The sequence below is a fragment of the Suricata suricatta genome, chromosome 16, assembly GCF_006229205.1.
Source record: "Suricata suricatta isolate VVHF042 chromosome 16, meerkat_22Aug2017_6uvM2_HiC, whole genome shotgun sequence".
In the NCBI taxonomy this organism is placed as follows: domain Eukaryota; kingdom Metazoa; phylum Chordata; class Mammalia; order Carnivora; family Herpestidae; genus Suricata; species Suricata suricatta.
Window position 1 is genome coordinate 51,424,732 of NC_043715.1, and position 18,262 is coordinate 51,442,993.

General features: G+C 58.1%; 2 protein-coding genes across 4 annotated transcripts in view; both read left to right on the forward strand.

The window, feature by feature from the left end:
- Positions 1-576: 576 nt before the first annotated feature.
- On the forward strand, positions 577-7,351 carry PRRG2 (proline rich and Gla domain 2). 3 transcript variants are annotated; one of them, XM_029925555.1, is made up of 8 exons: positions 577-724; positions 1,183-1,287; positions 1,412-1,509; positions 1,698-1,873; positions 2,031-2,070; positions 4,803-4,941; positions 6,251-6,397; positions 6,725-7,351. In XM_029925555.1, exons 3-8 carry the CDS (start codon positions 1,425-1,427, stop codon positions 6,741-6,743), a joined length of 606 nt encoding a protein of 201 aa, XP_029781415.1. In that variant the 5' UTR covers positions 577-724; positions 1,183-1,287; positions 1,412-1,424; the 3' UTR covers positions 6,744-7,351. The 3 variants fall into 3 exon arrangements, with proteins under 3 accessions (XP_029781415.1, XP_029781417.1, XP_029781416.1); XM_029925557.1 differs by having other exon boundaries at positions 1,701-1,873; XM_029925556.1 differs by lacking the exon at positions 1,183-1,287.
- Positions 7,352-7,961: 610 nt separating this feature from the next.
- The window catches only part of PRR12 (proline rich 12), a 25,611-nt gene continuing 15,310 nt past the window's right edge, over positions 7,962-18,262 (forward strand). The window contains exons 1-6 of the mRNA XM_029925077.1: positions 7,962-8,098; positions 9,625-9,737; positions 10,759-10,920; positions 11,005-14,321; positions 14,843-15,503; positions 18,180-18,262. The exon at positions 18,180-18,262 is cut by the window's right edge and continues 327 nt beyond it. Of these exons, the coding sequence (XP_029780937.1) occupies positions 8,013-8,098; positions 9,625-9,737; positions 10,759-10,920; positions 11,005-14,321; positions 14,843-15,503; positions 18,180-18,262 (4,422 nt within the window). The 5' untranslated portion in view covers positions 7,962-8,012. The remainder of the gene's footprint in view (positions 8,099-9,624; positions 9,738-10,758; positions 10,921-11,004; positions 14,322-14,842; positions 15,504-18,179) is intronic.

Sequence of the window (18,262 nt, forward strand, 5' to 3'; positions counted from 1 at the left end):
TAGGCATTTCCTAGGAAGAGTGATTTACTGGTTATGTCCAGGCTTTGCATCTCTCCAAGTCTGAATTGAAGGATTAACCACTTCATCTAGAGATCTGGAAGCTCACTTCCCCAAGTATATTAGCCACTTTTCTTGCTGCCTGTTGAGAGACAATAAGAAGGGACAGATCCTCTGTCTCCAGTTTATAAGAACAAGTGAGAAATCGGAAATCGAAGCCCTTCAAATCACCCCAGGAAACGAAAATTCACTACAGTATCGTCCACCTACCCCCAGATGACAAGGCATACGTTTCCCACCAGTTTCTAGATATCGAGGCATCTGGAGACCTAGACATTTATTTCCCTAGCTTACCCAGGCAAGCCTTCACCCCAGGGGGCAAACAAGAGAAAAGGTGCCTATCCAATCCCTAAGTGCCTCCACAGTGTCAGTGTCAGGAGCCCTGGCTTCCCCACAGGGCTCTGGACCTTTGACCCTTCATCCTAAGGTCCCTTTAAATACTTTGTCCCTTTAAATACTTTGTCCCTTACCTGAGTCCCGCCCAGGGCAGGTAATCACAAACCCCGCCCCTCTGCCAGAAACCTGGATCAGTCTGATTACAGGGAGAGGGGCACCCCTCTTTTCTCTCCCCTTTTCTCTCTCCCATGTCCCTCATTCACAGCTGGCCTTAGCTGGCTGAGGAAGCCCCGATTAAAGAAGAGAGGACCGTGCTCACAGGTCTGGGCAGGTAAGTGAATGTCCCCTGGAGAAAGAGCCTGCTTGGAGACCCTGGTCTCCTGGTTCTCTGTCCCTCTGGGACTCAGAAGTTCTGGTCCCCCAGCCCCAGGAGTCCGGGACCCCCACTCCCTTCACCCTCTGGACCCAAGAATATAGACTCTTTGCCTCTCCTGTTCTGGTTTCTCTTGTAATCTTTGATCTCTGTGGGTGGATGTGGTAATGAGCATAGGGAGAGGCAAGTATAGGTGGAAATTACCTGGAAGAAAGGAATCCTGATCACCAATAGACATGTTTATGAGCACCTACTATGTGCCAAAAATTCATGCTGGGTGCGGCAGAGCCGGTAGAGAAAAAGATAAGCTCCCTACTCCAGTCTCTGGAGACACCCACTGCTTTCACTCAAATCCTGCATCTGAATCTTGCAAATCGTATGACCTTGGGCAATTCTTTTATCTCTCTGTGCCTCAGTTTCTTCATCTGTAAAGCGGGGATAAGAATAGCACTTCTGTGAAAACGAAATGGAGTTGATATAGGTAACCCCCCTTGAACCCCCTGGCCCAGGATCCAGCCTGTGTAAGTGTCTGCTGTTATTAGTACAATTCATTGCAATTTGTGCACCGTACAGTCCAGTCAGGGTGACCGGGCCTCATTCCCCAGGGGTTGAGGCACCTGATGTCTCCACCACATCCCGTTTCAGGTGTCCATAAAATATGAGGGGCTACCCCTCTCTTTTGTTTCTGTACCTGGGATTGACCACCTGCTTGGATACCTCACCCAGTGGGGAGCAAGACCCAGGTGAGTGTCTGGGGGAAGAGTCAGGTCCGGGCGCGGATACCACCTTCCCCTGACTCAGGAACCCTTTTGTCTCTCCCCCTCCTCCCTGAGCACTCCGTGGCTCTCCCATCCCCTGAGGTTGAGGTGTTTCCGTGTCCCCAGTCTCAGGAGCCCTCCACTTTTCTCTGTTTCATGTTCTTTGGGCCCAGAAGTCTTCCTGGACTCCCCACAAGCCCAGAGCTTTCTAAGAAGCCGTAGCCGGATTCCACGAGCCAATCACTGGGACCTGGAGCTGCTCACACCAGGGAACCTGGAACGGGAGTGTCTTGAGGAGCGGTGCTCCTGGGAGGAGGCGCGGGAGTATTTTGAGGACAATACTCTGACGGTGAGAGCCCCTCTCCCCAGGCCCTGGGATGTCGCGGCCCCCAGTTCCCTCTACCCTGGGGCTCAGAAGTCGGGGCATGGGCTGGCTGGTTTGGGGGTATGGACTCCCCACCGTTGACATGCTGTCTTTCCACCGGCTCGACTCCTACCCCTTCAAGGAGCGCTTTTGGGAGAGCTACATCTACAATGGCAAAGGAGGTGAGTGGGGGTGGGGGGCCCTCTTGTTCTGTGCAGCTAAGGCAACCCCTTCCCATGGAGGTCTGAACCCACATCCTTTACCCCAAATGTGCCTCCTGCAAATCCCGTGCTCCTGGAGTTCAGAGTCCCCTCCTTTGAGACTAGAGCCCCTGCCTGAGGAACCCACCACACTTATCTGGAGGAGGCTTCAGGTCTATAGGAAGGGAGAAGTGCAGACAGAGAGAGGGGTTACTGCCCTGAGGCCTATGTGGCCTCAGGCTCAGAGGTGCTAACCTCCTTGGAGTCCAGAGCCCCAGCCCCTTTTGCTGCTTGGTTGCTAGGGGGACTGCTCCCTAGCAACAGGGCTGGCCACCACACGCTGTGCATTGGAAGCCTGTGCATCCTCACCTGCCCAGCCTGCCCACCCCCAACCCTTCCTGTGAGTTCTAAGGCCCCACCATGGCTGCAGTCTTGTTGCTAAGGGGGGACTGCTCCTTAGCAACGAGGCCAGGCCCGGCCAGGCCAGACCAAGGAAGCCTACAGCACTCACTACCTGGCTGGCTTCCCCTCCCCCACAGCCCCATCCCAGCCTTGGCTTGGTTGTTAAGGAGGCCTCCCTCGCAACCACACCTAGCCAGGCTCAGGACCCAAGGCCCACTGCCCAGGGAGGAACCCTGTCCCGTCCCAGATGCCCCACCCCTCCCTGTGGCCTGGTTGCTAGGATGAATGCCCCTTAGCAACAAGCCCTAAGTCTGCTGGAGTCCTCACATTGGAGCCTGGTTGCTAGGGGAGGTAACTGCCTCACTGTCGGCCTAGTGAGACCCAGTGGCTCCTTGAAGCGACCTGAAACATGTCAGAATAGGGAGGCCCTGTCTTCTCGGAGCAGTTCTTTGCTAAGGGGGTACAAGCCGTGGGGGTTTACTGTTTGAGGAAAGCTCCTGGCCCAGTGCTAACGGAAGTGTCCCCAGCAGCAAGAGCGAGGGAGGCCTCACAGAGCTTTGGGGTTCTCCCCATCTGCCTGCTTCTCAGAGGCGTGCCCTTGGGTTGCTAAAGACCTAGGGTCCTGGTAAAGGGTCCACCTGCATTCGAGACACCCGATAATCTGTTGCTGCGAGCAGGGCCCTAATTTCCCCCATTGATAAGTGAATTTTTCATAGCCTGGTGAATTCAGAAGTCTCCCTGTGGATTCTCCTCCTTCAGAGTTGAGGTCTTGGCCCTCAGTGGCCTGGTTGGTAAAGGGACTGTGTTCCAGAGACGAAGTTTTGTCAGATAAAATACAGGCCACCCCCCCATCAGTTAAATTTGAATTTCAAATATACAAGAATAGGGGTGCCTGATGGGGCGCCTGGGAGGCTCAGTCAGTTAAGCGTCCGACTTCAGCTCAGGTCATGATATCACAGTTCGTGGGTTCGAACCCCGAGCCAGGCTCTGTGTTGACTGTTTTTTGCTCAGAGCCTGGAGCCTGCTTCTGATTCTGTGTCTCCCTCTGTCTCTGACCGTCCCCCGCTCACTCTCTGTGTGTGTCTCTCTCTCTCTCAAAAATAAATAAAGCGTTAAAAAAAATGAATAGGGGTGCCTGGGTTGCTCATTTGGCTGAAGGGTTAAAGTGTCCAACTCTTGACTTCAGCTCAGGTCATGATCTCACAGTTCGTGGGATCAGCCCCATGCTGGGCTCCTCGCTGACGGTGCCAGGCCTACTTGGGATTCTGTCTCCCTCTCTTTCTGCCCCTCCCCTGCTCACCCTTTCTCGCTCCCTCAAAATAAATAAATAAACCAAAAAATACACAGGAATAAATTTTTTAGAGTAAACACGTTCTTTTTTAAAAAACAAAAATTTTAATTTTTTATTGAAAACTTTTCATGTTTTTATTTATTTTTGAGAGAGAGAGAGATAGACAGAGCATGAGTGGGGGACACAGAATCTGAAGCAGGCTCCAAGGTCTGAGCTGTCAGCACAGCGCCCGACTCAGGACTCGAACACATAAACCACAAGATCATGACCTCAGCTGAAGTCAGACGCTCAACCAACTGAGCCACCTTGATGCCCTTTCTTAAAAACAATTTTTAAGTTTATTTAGTTTGAGAGAGAGGGAGAGAGAGCAAGTATGGGGGCCTAGAGAGACGGAGAGAGAATCCCAAGCAGGCTCCACACTGTCAGGTTGGAGCCAGATTTGGGGCTTGAACTCACAAACTATGAGATCATGACCTGACCCAAAACCAAGAGTCGGATGCTTAAGTGACTGAGCTACCCAGGCACCCCTAGTATCCTAAATATTCCATGGGACATAGTTATATTAAAAAAAGTATTCATTGTACATCTAAAATTAGTATTTAATGGGATATCATGCATTATTATTTGCTAAATCTGCCAGTGCTCAGACTGGGGGCAACTGAGCTCCCTACTCAGATGGATTTTGCTTAGGAGAGACTTGAGCCACAATGTGTTCAGGGAGGGGCCTCTGTCACCACGGGGAAACAGCTACCATATTTTCTAGTCCTAGATGAAGTTATCATAGACCCTTGATGTGTTGATCCCAATAAATTTCATAGCCTATGGGAGTCTCATTTTACAGGACAGCAAATGGAGGCTTATAGAAACAAGTACGTTCAGTTGCCTGAGGTCACACACCTAGGAAGTGACCGTGGTTCTGCTTTGCTTCTTGGCCTGTACTCCTCCCTCCAGGGGAAGGCACTGGGTTTTTGGGGTGGGTGACAGCCCCTGACACGGTGCCACCTCCCTTTCGCCACTGCAGGGCGTGGACGAGTGGATGTAGCAGGCCTGGCTGTGGGGCTGACATCTGGCATCCTGCTCATTGTCCTGGCCAGCTTGGGAGCCTTTTGGTATCTGCACTGCCGACGACGGGGTCGAGGCCAGCAGCCCTGTCCCCAAGAGTAAGGGGGATTCAGAGAGAAGGGACTTGAGGGCTGGAGAGCAGGATGAGCAGAGGAAGGAGGAGATGGGTTAAGGATTGGGGGAGGTAGGCACCAGAGGAAAGATCTGTGGAGACTATCACATGGAAAGTCAGTCTGAGAGTGTGTGTGTCCAGTTGCGCTATCTGTTTGTCTGAGTGTATCCTCAGTACCTGGCATACAGTAGGAGATCAGTCTGTCTTCATGGTACTGGATTTATTATTTAAAAATTTTTTAATGTTTTATTTATTTTTGAGAGAGAGAGAGAGAGAGAGAGACAGCATGAGCAGAGGAGGGTCAGAGAGAGAGGGAGACACAGAATCCGAAGACAGGCTCCAGGCTCTGAGCTAGCTGTCAGCACAGAGCCAGACAAGGGGCTTAAACCCACGAACCACGAGATCATGACCTGAGCCGAAGTCAGACGTTCAACGGCTGAGCTACCCAGGAGCCCCAATGTTTTCTTATTTTTCATTTTTTATTTTTTTAATAGTTTATTTATTTTTGAGACAGAGAGAGAGAAACTGAGCATGAATGGGGGAGGGGCAGTGGGAGAGGGAGACACAATCTGAAACAGGCTCCAGGCTCTGAGCTGTTAGCACAGAACCCGACACAGGACTCGGAACTCACAAACTGTGAGATCATGACCTGAGCTGAAGTTGGCCGCCTAACTCACAGAGCCACCCAGGGGCCCCGATACCGGATTTATATGTGACTCTCACTCTGTGTGTATTGTATCTGGCAAGGCTGCAGCGATACTGTCTCTGGGTGTCTGGAGCATGTCAGTTTCCGTGGTGACAGGCTGTCACACATGTTTGTGTGTGCCTTATGAGTTGTCTAGGCGTGTCTTTCTCAGTGACAGGGTCTAAAAAGGTGCTTGAGTGTCAGCCTCAGAAGTATTGTGGGTCTGGGGGTTTTTAGGAAGTGTTTATTGTAAGAGGGGCACTGGGAGACTTGTGACCGGGTGTATCTCTGTGTTTTGTCTGTTTTGCTGTGTGTGTGCCTGCCTCTCTGCAGGACTGTCTTTTTCTCCCTAACTCTCTCTGCATCTGGAACACATGTGTGCCTGTGGATGAGTATGTCTCAGCAGTTCATGTCTGTCTGCCTGTCCGTGTTTGTCTGCCTATCATTATGAGGCGCTTTTCTGTGTGGAGGGTCAGGTTCAAGGTGACCCTCCTTTCCCCTGGTCTTTTTCTCCCTTCCACCCTCAGTGTTTCTGTGTCCCTAGGTCTTCTCTCCTCAATCTCTCTGTTCAGTAGGTCTCCCCTGCTAACCGTATACTTTCTGTCCCCAGGGCTGAGCTCATTAACTCCCGGAGTCCCCTGGACAATCTAGGCCCTCCGACGCCCCTGCCTCCACCGCCACCCCCAGGTCTCCCCACCTACGAGCAGGCGCTGGCAGCCTCAGGGGTGCACGACGCACCTCCGCCCCCCTACACCAGGTACCGGGCGGGGCTTCCACCCGGGGGTGGGGCCCAGAGGGGAGGATGCTGTGAGAGGAGGGGCGTGGGCTCAGGGGCGGGACTTGGAATTTTGAGCTTATTATCCGGGGCGAGGCTTGGAGCGCGGGGGCGGGGCCCTATGTAATTGCCTGGGGGCGTGGCCCAGCGTTGTCGGAGTGGAGCTTTACAGGAGGGTGGGGTCTTGTACCTAGAGGGTCCGCGATTGGCTGAGACACCCGCGGGCGGATCGTAGTGGTCTTGGTTTGTGGGGGGGGGGGGGGGAAACAGCCGGGTCTTTGACGCCCCGTTATGCTCCTCCCCGTGCAGCCTCAGGAGGTCTCGTTGAAGAGCTGCTTCGGAGCTGGTGTTGCCCAGATTCACAGTGGATTCCAGAGTCGCCAGGCCTCTTAAACTACGTAGCTGAGCTTGAGGAGTGGTGGGAGTAGGGGTCGTCCGACCCGAGGCCTACCCTGGCACACGTGTTTCCGCCAAGTATGGATACGCGCGTATCCCCGGCCAACGTGTTCCCTCGTCCCGGCTACTCGCGGGTCCCCACGCTCTCCTGACGGTGGGGGTACCCGCCAGCCCCGCCCCCGGGGTAGGCTTTCGTGGAAACTCGGACCCCGGTGCGTGGGCCGGGTGACTCGCGTGAGTGAGCAGGTGTGGCAAGGCCATCGCCCTCCAGTGCTACGGGCCACGCACACGCAGAGCCCTGCTTATGCACGCACGCATGTTTTCGTGCGCTCCCCTTGCACTCACACGGGCGCTCTGCAATCCAGGGAAAGGGAGGGGGCATATTTGCAAGCGTGTTCTTTGGGGTTAGGCTCGCATTGCCACGGCAGACTGGAGTTTTGCTGCTCCCGTAAATTAAAATCCTTCTGTAAAAGAGACAAAAAGTGAAACAACGCAAAAAAATAAAAATCAAATAAATTGAAATGCATTCCCGGGTGCGTCTGCGCGCGGCGGAGTTGGCTTTCTGTACAAACGCTGCGCCCTACACCCCCAGGCCGTGCTAGCGCTCTGTATCTTTCTCTCTCTCCCTCTCTCTCTCTTTTTTTTTTTTTTTTGCATTTGCACGGGATTGTGGGAGGAAGCGGAGCGCAGCCAGACACCCCGCCGCCCGCCCCCCCTTCCCCTCCCCCCTCCCCCAGCCGCCTTGTGCAAAGATGGCTGCACCGTGAGCGCAGAGGAGGAGGAGGCGGCGGCGGCGGCGGCGAGAGAGCGAGCACCCAGCGCCCGCACCCACCCCGGGGCCGCCCGGGACGCCCCCTCCTGAGCACGCTCCCTCCCTTCTCTCTTGCAAGCGCCGGGGCAAAGGCGGAGACAGCGGGGTCCCTCCTACCCCCCTTTCCCTCCAGGGGGAACCCCCCTTCCCCCCTCCTTGGCTCGGCGGCTGCACCCCCTCCCTTGCCCGCCCCTCCGCCCCTGCCCCCTCCCTCCCCAGCCCGGGGCCTTCCCGGGCCTTCGGCGGCTGCAAAGAAAAAAGCGAGAGAGAGAGAGAGAAGGGGTAAAAAAAAAAAAAAGCAGCGGAGGGAGCGGCGGCGGAGGAGAGCGCGCGCGCGCCCCCTCCTTCCCCCTCCCTCCCCCTCCCCCCAATTTCCACCGCGGCCAATTCATGGACAGGAACTACCCCAGCGCCGGCTTCGGGGACCCGCTCGGCGCCGGGGCGGGATGGAGTTACGAGAGGTCAGCGAAAGCTAGGTAAGGAGCTGAGGGTGGCCTGGAGGAAGGGGCCAAGGGGTGGGGGCCCAGCCCGGCCGGGCCTGGCCCGCCTGGCGAAGCGTGCATCGCAAACTCCCCTCCGGCTTGCAAGGGAGCGGCCTTCCTTGGTTTGCAACAACGCCGCCGCCCCAGTTTGCAAATTGCAAACTCCGCCAAAGCCAGCTCCGGCATGCAAAGAGAGAGATGCAGCGGGAAAATGGGGGTGCAAAACAATTTCGGACGGAAAGGCCCTGGGAAGGTGGGAGGGACTGGCGAAGCAAGGCCTGGATTTCCCCCATCCTTTGGATTCCCGGCTTGCTGATCCCTCCTCCCTGCGCCCCGGGCTCTGCTCTTGCATAGGTGGGATGGAAAGGAGAATTAGAACGCAGACCTGGGGGGCGCCCCCCCTCCCGTCCTATTGTTCCGGGACTGCGCGAGGCCGCGCCACTCGGCCCCCTCCCCGAAATTCCGCGCGCAGAGTGGGCACGGGGCCCCGCCCCCTTCCCAAGCTGGGGTGCTGTGTGTGTAGGGGGGGGTCCTGGAATCTCAGACACACCCCCTTTGGCTCCCCCACCCCTAAAGGCAGAGAATCCCAGTGGATGGCGGGGAGTGGAGTATTTGACCTCTTGAGTCCGAGCCGTGAATTGGGGCCGTTGCATGGGAAGATTCAGGTGTTTCCCTGGTGTGTGGTTGTGCGCGTGAGAGTGGGCCCGGTTCGTGCTTAGTTGGCACTCTACTCTCCTGCGAATCAGCCCCCTTCCTGCTGTTTATGCCCTGCCCTCACTCTTCACCTGTCCCCAACCCCCCTCCCCCCGCCCCCTGGGTTTCCCAGCATGGCTGGGCATGACCCCACATGTGTTAGGATTTTCCATTTGGGACTTCTCGCTCTGTGTATTTCCTTCCCCACGGGTGAGCTGGATAGTCGTTTGACACACACTTTGCAAGGGCCCATGCATTTGAACATCAACCCTGCGGGATGGACGTTGTTCATGTTCACACTTGTACCTGGTACTTTCCCCTAGTCCTATCCCCTCCCCACCCCCCATCCAAGCCGTTTGGGGAACAATCCTGCTCCTGACTCGGAACCCTATGAGGTTAAGGGCCCTGTGTTCCCACGTGTCTGCATTAGAGTGGGCGTCCGAGTGCACCTCTCAGGTTGGCTCCGTGGCCTCGTGTCATCCAGGGAATGGTGGGCTCGGTAGGAGGTCCATGCCTTTCGAATTTTCAACTTGAGGCACTTCCCTCTGACTCTTCACCCTTTTCTGTTTGCCTCGTCGTTGTGCATGTCTGTTTGTAAACGTGGGACTACCTGGGCTCTATTTATTGGGGCTTGAGTGGGGAATGTTTCATGGCTCTTTTCCTTGGGTACCCTGATTCCCTTGGTCTTCTTTCCTTTAGGGCCCAAGGTTCCTTAGGGATAACCCCCAGTCAGCTGGAAGATTTCCCCCCACACCCGGGGATTTGCTGAGTTCCATTCTCCTAGGGTAGCTACAGAGGACACCCTAACATCTCTCCCTTCCCCCCAGCTTGGTCTATGGCAGCTCCAGGACCTCGCACCCCGAGACCGACATCTTACACCGCCAGGCCTACGCGGCCCCCCACCCACTGCAAAGCTATGCCACCAACCACCACCCAGCAGGTACGGCCCCCGTCCCTCCCCGCCTGTGCTGGCCCTCCCTCCCAGGAGCTGGTTGGCCGCTGAAAGTTCCACCCCTCCTAATTGGCCGTGCCCTGCGTCCTGGCCCGCCCCTTGCTGCCTCTCCTCTGATTGGTTGCCTCTGAGGCTGCTGGTCCCTGCTCAATTTCACGCTGGGGATTCGTCCACCCTTGTCTCTGGCCCCGCCTCTTTCGCTCCAATTGGCCGCGTCCCCTCAGCCCCCAAATCCCACCTTCTCTTCCAGGCTTTTCCTCCTGTCTGTCCCACCCCAATCCATTCCCTCCAGGTTTGCCCATCGTCTTGGCTCCTTGGCACTCTGAATTCGTTCTTCCTGATTCCTTTTCTTCCTGATTGGCTCTAAGTCTTTGGACCTCCCTTTTTTCCCTTGGGTCTGCCCACCACCTAATTCTTTCCCCTGTAGTCCTACCTCTAACGATTCTGATTGGTTCCCTTCTTCCTGAGTGGCCCTGTAAGTAGATTCCATTATCCCATTTGATCCTTAACTTTCCTAGTTGGCTCCTTCCCTTTTTCCCTCCCTTTTTTTTTCCCCCTGGAACCTCCCACTTGAACTCAACCCCTTTCGAAACCTGCCCTCTGGTCCTGCTAAGTGGCTCCAGTCATCCCATCTCTTCCCCTTCCTTGCTAGAGTTGCCCAAATCCATTTGTGTCTCTCTCCCCCCTCCAGCAACAACTCTGCACCGTTGTGGCCACTTCCTTCAATTCTGGGTTTTTCTACTCTTTTGTCTACCTTTCCTTTCCTGGGCTCCCTGCTCTTATGATTGGACTGCACTCCATCCTGCTTATTGCCTTCCTTTTTTCCCCTTTGTTGTCGTCGGCCCTGTCTCCTCAGCTTGGCTGTGTCCATTTTATCCCCTTGGAATCTCCCTCTTTACATTCTCCAACCCTTTTCCCTGACCTGATTTGCTTTTGGCCTCTTCCTTTTCCCTTTCAACTTGGCCTTATACCCCACTTAGCTGACTCTGACCCCCTTGTCCTTGGCCAGGCCTCTCTGGACTCTTCGACACTGGCCTCCACCACGCGGGCTCAGCAGGGCCCGACGCCTCCGTCATGAACCTCATCTCGGCCCTGGAGTCCCGGGGCCCCCAGCCTGGCCCCTCTGCCTCCTCTCTGCTCTCCCAGTTCCGCAGTCCTTCCTGGCAAACAGGTAAGCCCAGCGCCGGCCCAGGAGGGCCAGGGTGGGGCTGGCACGTGGTCCGCCCTGACCTGTGGTCTTCTCCGTCATCCCTAGCTATGCACACGCCAGGCCCCACGGAGCTCTTCATTTCGGGCGCCCTGCCGGGTTCCAGCACCTTTCCATCCTCCTCTGCCCTGTCGGCCTACCAGCACCCGGCTTCCTTTGGCAGCCGCCCCTTCCCAGTGCCCTCATCCCTCAGCCTCCAAGACCCCCCATTCAGTCCCCCAGCTAATGGGCTCCTGTCCCCTCATGATGTGTTGCACCTGAAGCCCTCCCAGGCACCCACGGTGCCATCCTCGCTGGGCTTCGAGCGCCTGGCGGGGGGCAGTGTCCTGGGGCCTGCTGGTCTTGGCCCAGCCCAGACCCCTCCTTATCGCCCTGGCCCCCCTGACCCACCACCACCCCCTCGACACCTCCCGACTCAGTTCAACCTGCTGGCTTCCTCTTCCGCTGCTGCCGCCGCCGCCGAGCAGTCCTCCCCACAGCTCTACAACTTCTCGGGTGCTGCCCCAGGCCCCCCGCCACCCGAGCGGGCCTTGCCCCGCCAGGACACGGTCATCAAGCACTACCAGCGGCCGGCCAGTGCGCAGCCCCCGCCGCCCCCGCCACCAGCCCATGCCCTCCAGCACTACCTAAGCTGTGGAGGCAGCTACTCCTCCATGGGCCACAGGGCTAACCTGGCCTGCAGTCCCCTGGGCGGCGGGGAGCCCTCTCCCGGTGCTGGTGAGCCTAGCAAGGCTGGGCCCAGTGGAGCCACGGCTGGGGCCTCGGGCCGGGCTGCGGGCCCCGAGGCAGCTGGAGGAGGCGGGGCTGCGGGTGGCGGTGGAGGTTACCGGCCCATCATTCAGTCGCCCGGTTACAAGACAGGCAAAGGTGGTTATGGGGCAGCTGCGGGTGCTGCCAACAGGCCCCCACCGCCCCGTTCAACGGCCACGCCCAAATGCCAGAGCCTGGGTGGGCCGGCGTCAGCCTATGCCACTGGGAAGGCCTCTGGGGCTGGTGGGGCTGGGGGCCAAGCCTATTCCCCTGGACAGCCCCAAGGGCTTCTAGGACCCCAGGCCTATGGGCAAGGGTTTGGAGGGGGTCAAGCACAGGACTTGAGCAAAGGCCCTAGCTACTCAGGGGGACCCCCGCAGCCCCCCAGTGGCCCCCCTCCTCCTGGCCTAGCCACGTGTCAGAGCTACTCCCCAGATCAGCTGCAGGGGCAGCTTTATGGGGTTCAGGGCGAGCCCTACCCCGGGCCAGCTGCTCACTCCCAGGGGCTGCCCACAGCCAGCCCCTCCCTCAGCTACAGTACTGGCCATTCCCCGGCGCTCTCGGGTCACGGAGGTGGCTGGGGGCCCAGCTCCCTGGGGGGTGGCGGCGAGGCCAGCCCTTCTCACATCATCCGCCCACTGCAGTCGCCACCTGCCCCCGGCCGCCCTCCTGGAGTCGGCTCTCCGGGAGCCCCCGGCAAATACCTGAGCTCCGTCTTGGCCTCGGCCCCTTTCCTGGCACCTCCAGGAGCCGGCAGCTATGCAGCTGGTGCAGGCGGCTACAAGGGCAAAGGGGACGGCTCGGAGCTGCTGGCTGGCCCTGGTGGGGCTCCTGCCGAGCGCACGGAAGATGAGGAATTCCTCATCCAGCATCTCCTGCAGGCGCCCAGCCCCCCGCGGACCTCAGGGGCAGATGGCTTGGTGGGTGAAGATGGGGCAGCAGATGCCTCCAAAGGACTTGGGGGTAGTGGTGGGGCTGGGGGTCCGCCGGGCACACCCTACGAGCTGGCCAAGGAAGACCCCCAGCGGTATCACCTGCAGAGCGTCATTCGCACCAGTGCCAGCCTCGACGAGGGTGCCACGGCGGCCCTGGAGCTGGGTCTCGGGAGGCTGAAGGAGAAGAAGAAAGGGCCAGAACGGGGCGGCGAGACCCCTGAGGGGCTGGCCACCTCAGTTGTCCACTATGGGGCAGGTGCCAAGGAGCTGGGGGCCTTTCTCCAAAAGAGCCCACCACCCCCACCTCCCACAGCTCAGTCTGCCCAGCCCACACCCCACAGCCTCCTCTTGGAGGCCGGGGGCCCTGACCTCCCACTGGTGCTGCCTCCGCCTCCCCCCCCACAGCTGCTCCCCTCGGTCCTTAGCCATGCCCCCAGCCCCTCTCCCAGTGCCCCCAAAGTTGGCGTTCATCTCCTTGAGCCAGCCACCCGTGATGGGGCGCCCCAGCCTCCCCCACCGCCGCCGCCACCTCCACCCCCCATGCCCCTCCAGCTTGAGGCCCACCTCCGAAGCCACGGCTTGGAGCCTGGTGCCCCCAGCCCCCGCCTGCGACCCGAGGAGAGTCTGGAGCCGCCGGGCGCCATGCAGGAATTACTTGGTGCCCTGGAGCCACTGCCCCCGGGGCCTGGTGACACTGGCGTAGGCCCACCTAATACCGAGGGCAAGGATCCCTCAGGTGCCTACCGCAGCCCCAGTCCTCAAGGCACAAAGGCCCCCCGCTTTGTGCCGCTCACATCCATCTGTTTTCCTGACTCCCTGCTCCAAGATGAGGAGCGCAGTTTCTTCCCCACCATGGAGGAGATGTTCGGTGGAGGGGCAGCCGATGACTATGGCAAGGCCGGGCCGCCCGAGGATGAGAGTGATCCCAAGACGGGGACTGGGCCGCCTCCGGGCCCCCCGGCCTATGATCCCTATGGGCCCTACTGTTCTAGTCGGGCGTCCGGAGCGGGGCCTGAGACGCCGGGCCTGGGCCTGGACCCCAACAAACCGCCTGAGCTGCCCTCCACGGTCAATGCCGAGCCTCTGGGCCTGATCCAGAGTGGGCCACACCAGGCGGCCCCGCCACCCCCGCCTCCTCCTCCACCGCCACCACCTGCCTCCGAGCCCAAGGGAGGCTTGACCTCGCCCATCTTCTGCTCTACCAAGCCAAAGAAGCTGCTCAAGACGTCCTCCTTCCACCTGCTACGGCGCCGCGACCCACCCTTCCAGACGCCCAAGAAGTTGTACGCCCAGGAGTACGAGTTTGAGGCGGATGAGGACAAGGCCGATGTGCCCGCTGACATCCGCCTCAACCCTCGGCGCCTGCCGGACCTGGTGTCCAGCTGCCGTTCCCGCCCGGCCCTCTCACCCCTGGGTGATATCGACTTCTGTCCACCTAACCCAGGCCCTGATGGCCCCAGGCGCCGTGGCCGCAAGCCCACGAAGGCCAAGCGCGATGGCCCGCCCCGGCCCCGGGGTAGGCCCCGGATCCGCCCGCTAGAAGTCCCCACCACTGCTGGGCCGGCCTCAGCCTCCACGCCTGCCGATGGGGCCAAGAAACCTCGGGGCCGGGGCCGTGGTCGGGGCAGGAAGGCCGAGGAGGTAGGGGGCACGCGGCTGGAGCCCCTGAAGCCACTTAAGGTGAGGGGGACCAGAGTCCGCATGGCTTAGGTTTTCGAGAAAGTGGAGGATTGGGGCCACAGTCGAGGTTCTGGGGTGTGATGGGGACTGCGTTTACGTTCCTAAAACTTGTGAGGAAATAACTCTCTGGGCTGGAATTCTAGCCTTCCGCTGTTGGAGAGATCTGAGAATTGAAACTTTTGGGTCTGGAGGGAGGTGTGGAGTTATTGGCGCTTAGATTCTTAGATGCTAGGTCTTAAAGGACCAGTGATTGGGGGTTCCTAGATTCCTGGGTCTTGGGGGTGTGGGCAGGTCTGGAGACTGGATTCCTGGGCTGTAAGCAAAGGAGGGACTCCAGGCCTGTCGTTCTGGAATCAGAAGGGGTCCGTGGGCTTGAATTCTAGGGTTCTGCTGGCTGAAAGTGGGAATTTGACCTAGGTCTTAAGTGAGGGTTTGGGGTTCTGAGTTCCTGCCCCTGATGGGGGAGGGGACTTGGGGCCCCAGATCTGTGGGTCCTGACTCCCCACCGCCCCAATATCTAGATCAAGCTGTCTGTGCCCAAGGCTGGCGAGGGTCTGGGAGCCTCATCAGGCGACGCTGTATCCGGCGCTGACCACAACAGCCTGGACTCCAGCCTGACTCGAGAGAAGATCGAGGCCAAGATCAAGGAGGTGGAGGAGAAGCAGCCAGAGATGAAGTCCGGCTTCATGGCCTCCTTCCTGGACTTCCTCAAGTCAGGCAAGCGTCATCCGCCACTCTACCAGGCCGGCCTGACGCCCCCACTCAGCCCCCCCAAGAGCGTGCCGGCCTCTGTGCCGGCCCGAGGCCTGCAGCCCCAGCCCCCTGCCGCCCCCACTGTGCCACACCCCCCGCCCACCGGCGCCTTCGGCCTCGGGGGCGCATTGGAGGCCGCCGAGAGCGAGGGGCTCGGGCTGGGCTGCCCTTCGCCCTGCAAGCGGCTGGACGAGGAGCTGAAGCGCAACCTGGAGACGCTGCCCTCCTTCTCCTCGGACGAAGAAGACTCTGTGGCCAAGAACCGGGACCTGCAGGAGAGCATCTCCTCAGCCATCTCCGCTCTTGACGACCCACCTCTCGCTGGGCCTAAGGACACTTCCACCCCAGATGTGCCCTCCTTGGCGACTGAGGCTTCAGTGCCAGGGCCTCCCCCGCTCCCGGGGCTCCCTAGCAGCAATGGCACACCCGGTGAGCTTGGGGATGTTGGTCTGGGGGCGGGGCAGCACTTTCCTGTTACTCAGATCACAGGGTACAGTTGTATAGGTTGTGCACCATTTAAGGGACATTGTTCATATTTTAGAGGCAGTAGACTCTCGTGTTTACAAAGGTAACTTACTAAGTGAGGACAAACAGGTGTTTCTAGTAAGAAAGGTGTCATTTCCTAACCTGTCCACAGACGCTAAGTGGGCTAAGGATCCACAAGGTGGGCACTGGAGAACGTTGGGAAACAGGACAGGTTATAAGTGTGGGGACAGGTGGGTGACAGGGTACTGAGAGCTTTCAAAACTGGTCAGGCTCTATATGGAGCCTGAGAACGAGCTGGGATTTAGAGATGTATGGTAAGGGACAGAAAGGTGTCTGGGGGGAAGGGAGACTTGGGGAAGGTAGTTGAAAGAGACTGGAATGTTGACTAGTTGGGTCTTGTGGGGGCTGGGAGGGAAAGGCTGGGGCTATGGCAGGGTCTGGGTGGTGCTCTGTCCTGAAGAGGCTTTGGACAAATTTTAAGGTGCTTCGATGGGGGAGGAATGAAGGCATTGATTCAGAGAAGGGCAACTGGGGCCGTTAATGGGGGGGCTTGAGGGCTCAGAGGTGCCCCAGGAATGGAGAGGACTTCTAGGGGGTTGTAGATAAATGGGAAACGGAGAGGGAGGCTGAAGGGAGGCAGGTGGGTAGAGACCAGAAGAAACGTTGGAGGCTTCTAAACAGAACAACAGGGTTTGCTGAGATGGAGCAAGTGTTGAGGTTCAAGAACCTTGGACGGCTCCTAGCTAAGGACACAGGGATGGAGAAGAAGCAGTTTTAGGAGTCAGGAGGGGTTTTAAGGCAGTAGAGGGGGACGTTAGAAAAACCCTTGGAGAGTTCAGTGGGAAGCAGAGGGCGTTAATGATCTTGAGAGTAGAGAGCAGTCCAGGGGAGGGGCAGGGAGAGCTTGGGGGGAGGAGGGCAGGACCCCCTGAGCAGGGAATGAGGAGGTGGACGCAGAGTGACTGCTTGGGGAACTGGGAGGGAAGGTAGAAAAGGGGAGGTGAGAGCCAGTAAGGGCTTTGAGGCAGCTAGTGGTGTTTCTGGACTCACATGGGCCTGAGACACAGGAAACGGGTTTCAGGGGCTCAGAATGTCCTCTGGAGCTGGGAGCTGCGTGGTTGGCATTGGAAGGGATGTTTGGGAACAAGAGAAGAGGTGCTAGGGATGGTGGATGGCATTTGGGAACGAGGAGCCACGTCAGGGCGGGGCAAGGAGCCTTGGAGGGACTTTGGGTGAGGGCAAGGGGAAGATGGGCTGGGACGGGAGACCGTTGAGGGAGGAGGAAGGGGCTGTGGTGACACAAGAGAGGACTGATTTTTTCTTATGCTTTTTATTTTTAAGAAACAGAGAGACATAGTGCGAGCAGGGGAGGGGCCGAGAGAGCGAGAGGGAGACACAGAATCGGAAGCAGGCTCCAGGCTCTGAGCTGTCAGCACAGAGCCCGACACGGGGCTCAAACCCACAAACCGTGAGATCATGACCTAAGCCGAAGCCGACGCTTAATGGACTGAGCCACCCAGGCGCCCCTGATTTTTTTTTTTTTTTAGTGTTTGTTTATATTTAGAGCAAGTGTGTGTGCATGCAAGCTGCGGGGGCGGGGCAGAGAGAGAAGGAGAGTCCAGCAGGCTCTGCAGTGTCAGCACAGAGCCCAGTGCAAGGCTTGATCCCATGACCTGTGAGATCACGACTTGAGCCAAAATCAAGAGTCAGATCCTTAACTGTCTGAGCCAGCCAGGCATCCCACAAGATGACTCATTTTAGTAGGGCGGGACATTGAGCAATGGTATAGGACTGCAATATAAGGGACAGAAGGGGAGAGTATTTAGAGGCTGGGAAAAGATAGGGGACAGAGCACTGCATCTGGGTGGGAAGACTCCTTAGGACATTGGAGAGAGAAGTTAAGGGAACATGGGCTTCTTTTGGCCTCCCGGGACAGAGGTGAGTATAAAAATCTGGGCATGGGGGCGGCTGGGTGGCTCAGTCCGTTAAGCGTCCAACTTCGGCTCGGATCATGATCTCACAGTTCTAGGCCCTGCATTGGGCTCTGTGCTGGCAGCTCAGAGCCTGGAGCCTGCTTAGAATTCTGGGTCTCCCTCTCTGTACCTTCCTGCTTGTGCGCTTGCTTGTTCCTTCTCTCTCAAAAATAAACAGTAAGTCATTAAAAAAAATAGAAGTCTGGGAGCAGAGGGGCACCTGGCGGGCTCAGTCTGTGGAGCAGGAGACTCTTGATCTCAGAGTTGTGGGTTCGAGTCCCACCTTGGGTGTAAGGACTGCATAAAAATAAAATCTTAAAAGTCGGGGAGGGGACAGGGGACAGGTAAGCAGCCTCAGGAGCCTTGATTAGGAGGAAGGGCACCAGGAGAAGAGTAAGAAGTGGAGATGAGCTGGATTTGCAGCAGAGATGGGTGTTAGGATATTAGGGAAACAACTCCGGTTGATCAGGAGAGATGTGGGGGAGCACAGCAGGAAGGGGGCTTTGTGGGGACACTGGAGTGGAGGGAGGGGCCTGAAGGTGCTGGGGGCTGACACTGACATTGACAGTGGCCTTGAAGGACCTGTGTGTTGAGGGCCCAGGGGCCTTACAGTGCCAAGTTGAGCTGACACCCCTCTCACCCCCAGAGCCCCCGCTGCTGGAGGAGAAGCCCCCGCCCTCACCGCCCCCCGCCCCGACGCCGCAGCCCCAGCCGCCGCCGCCCCCGCCC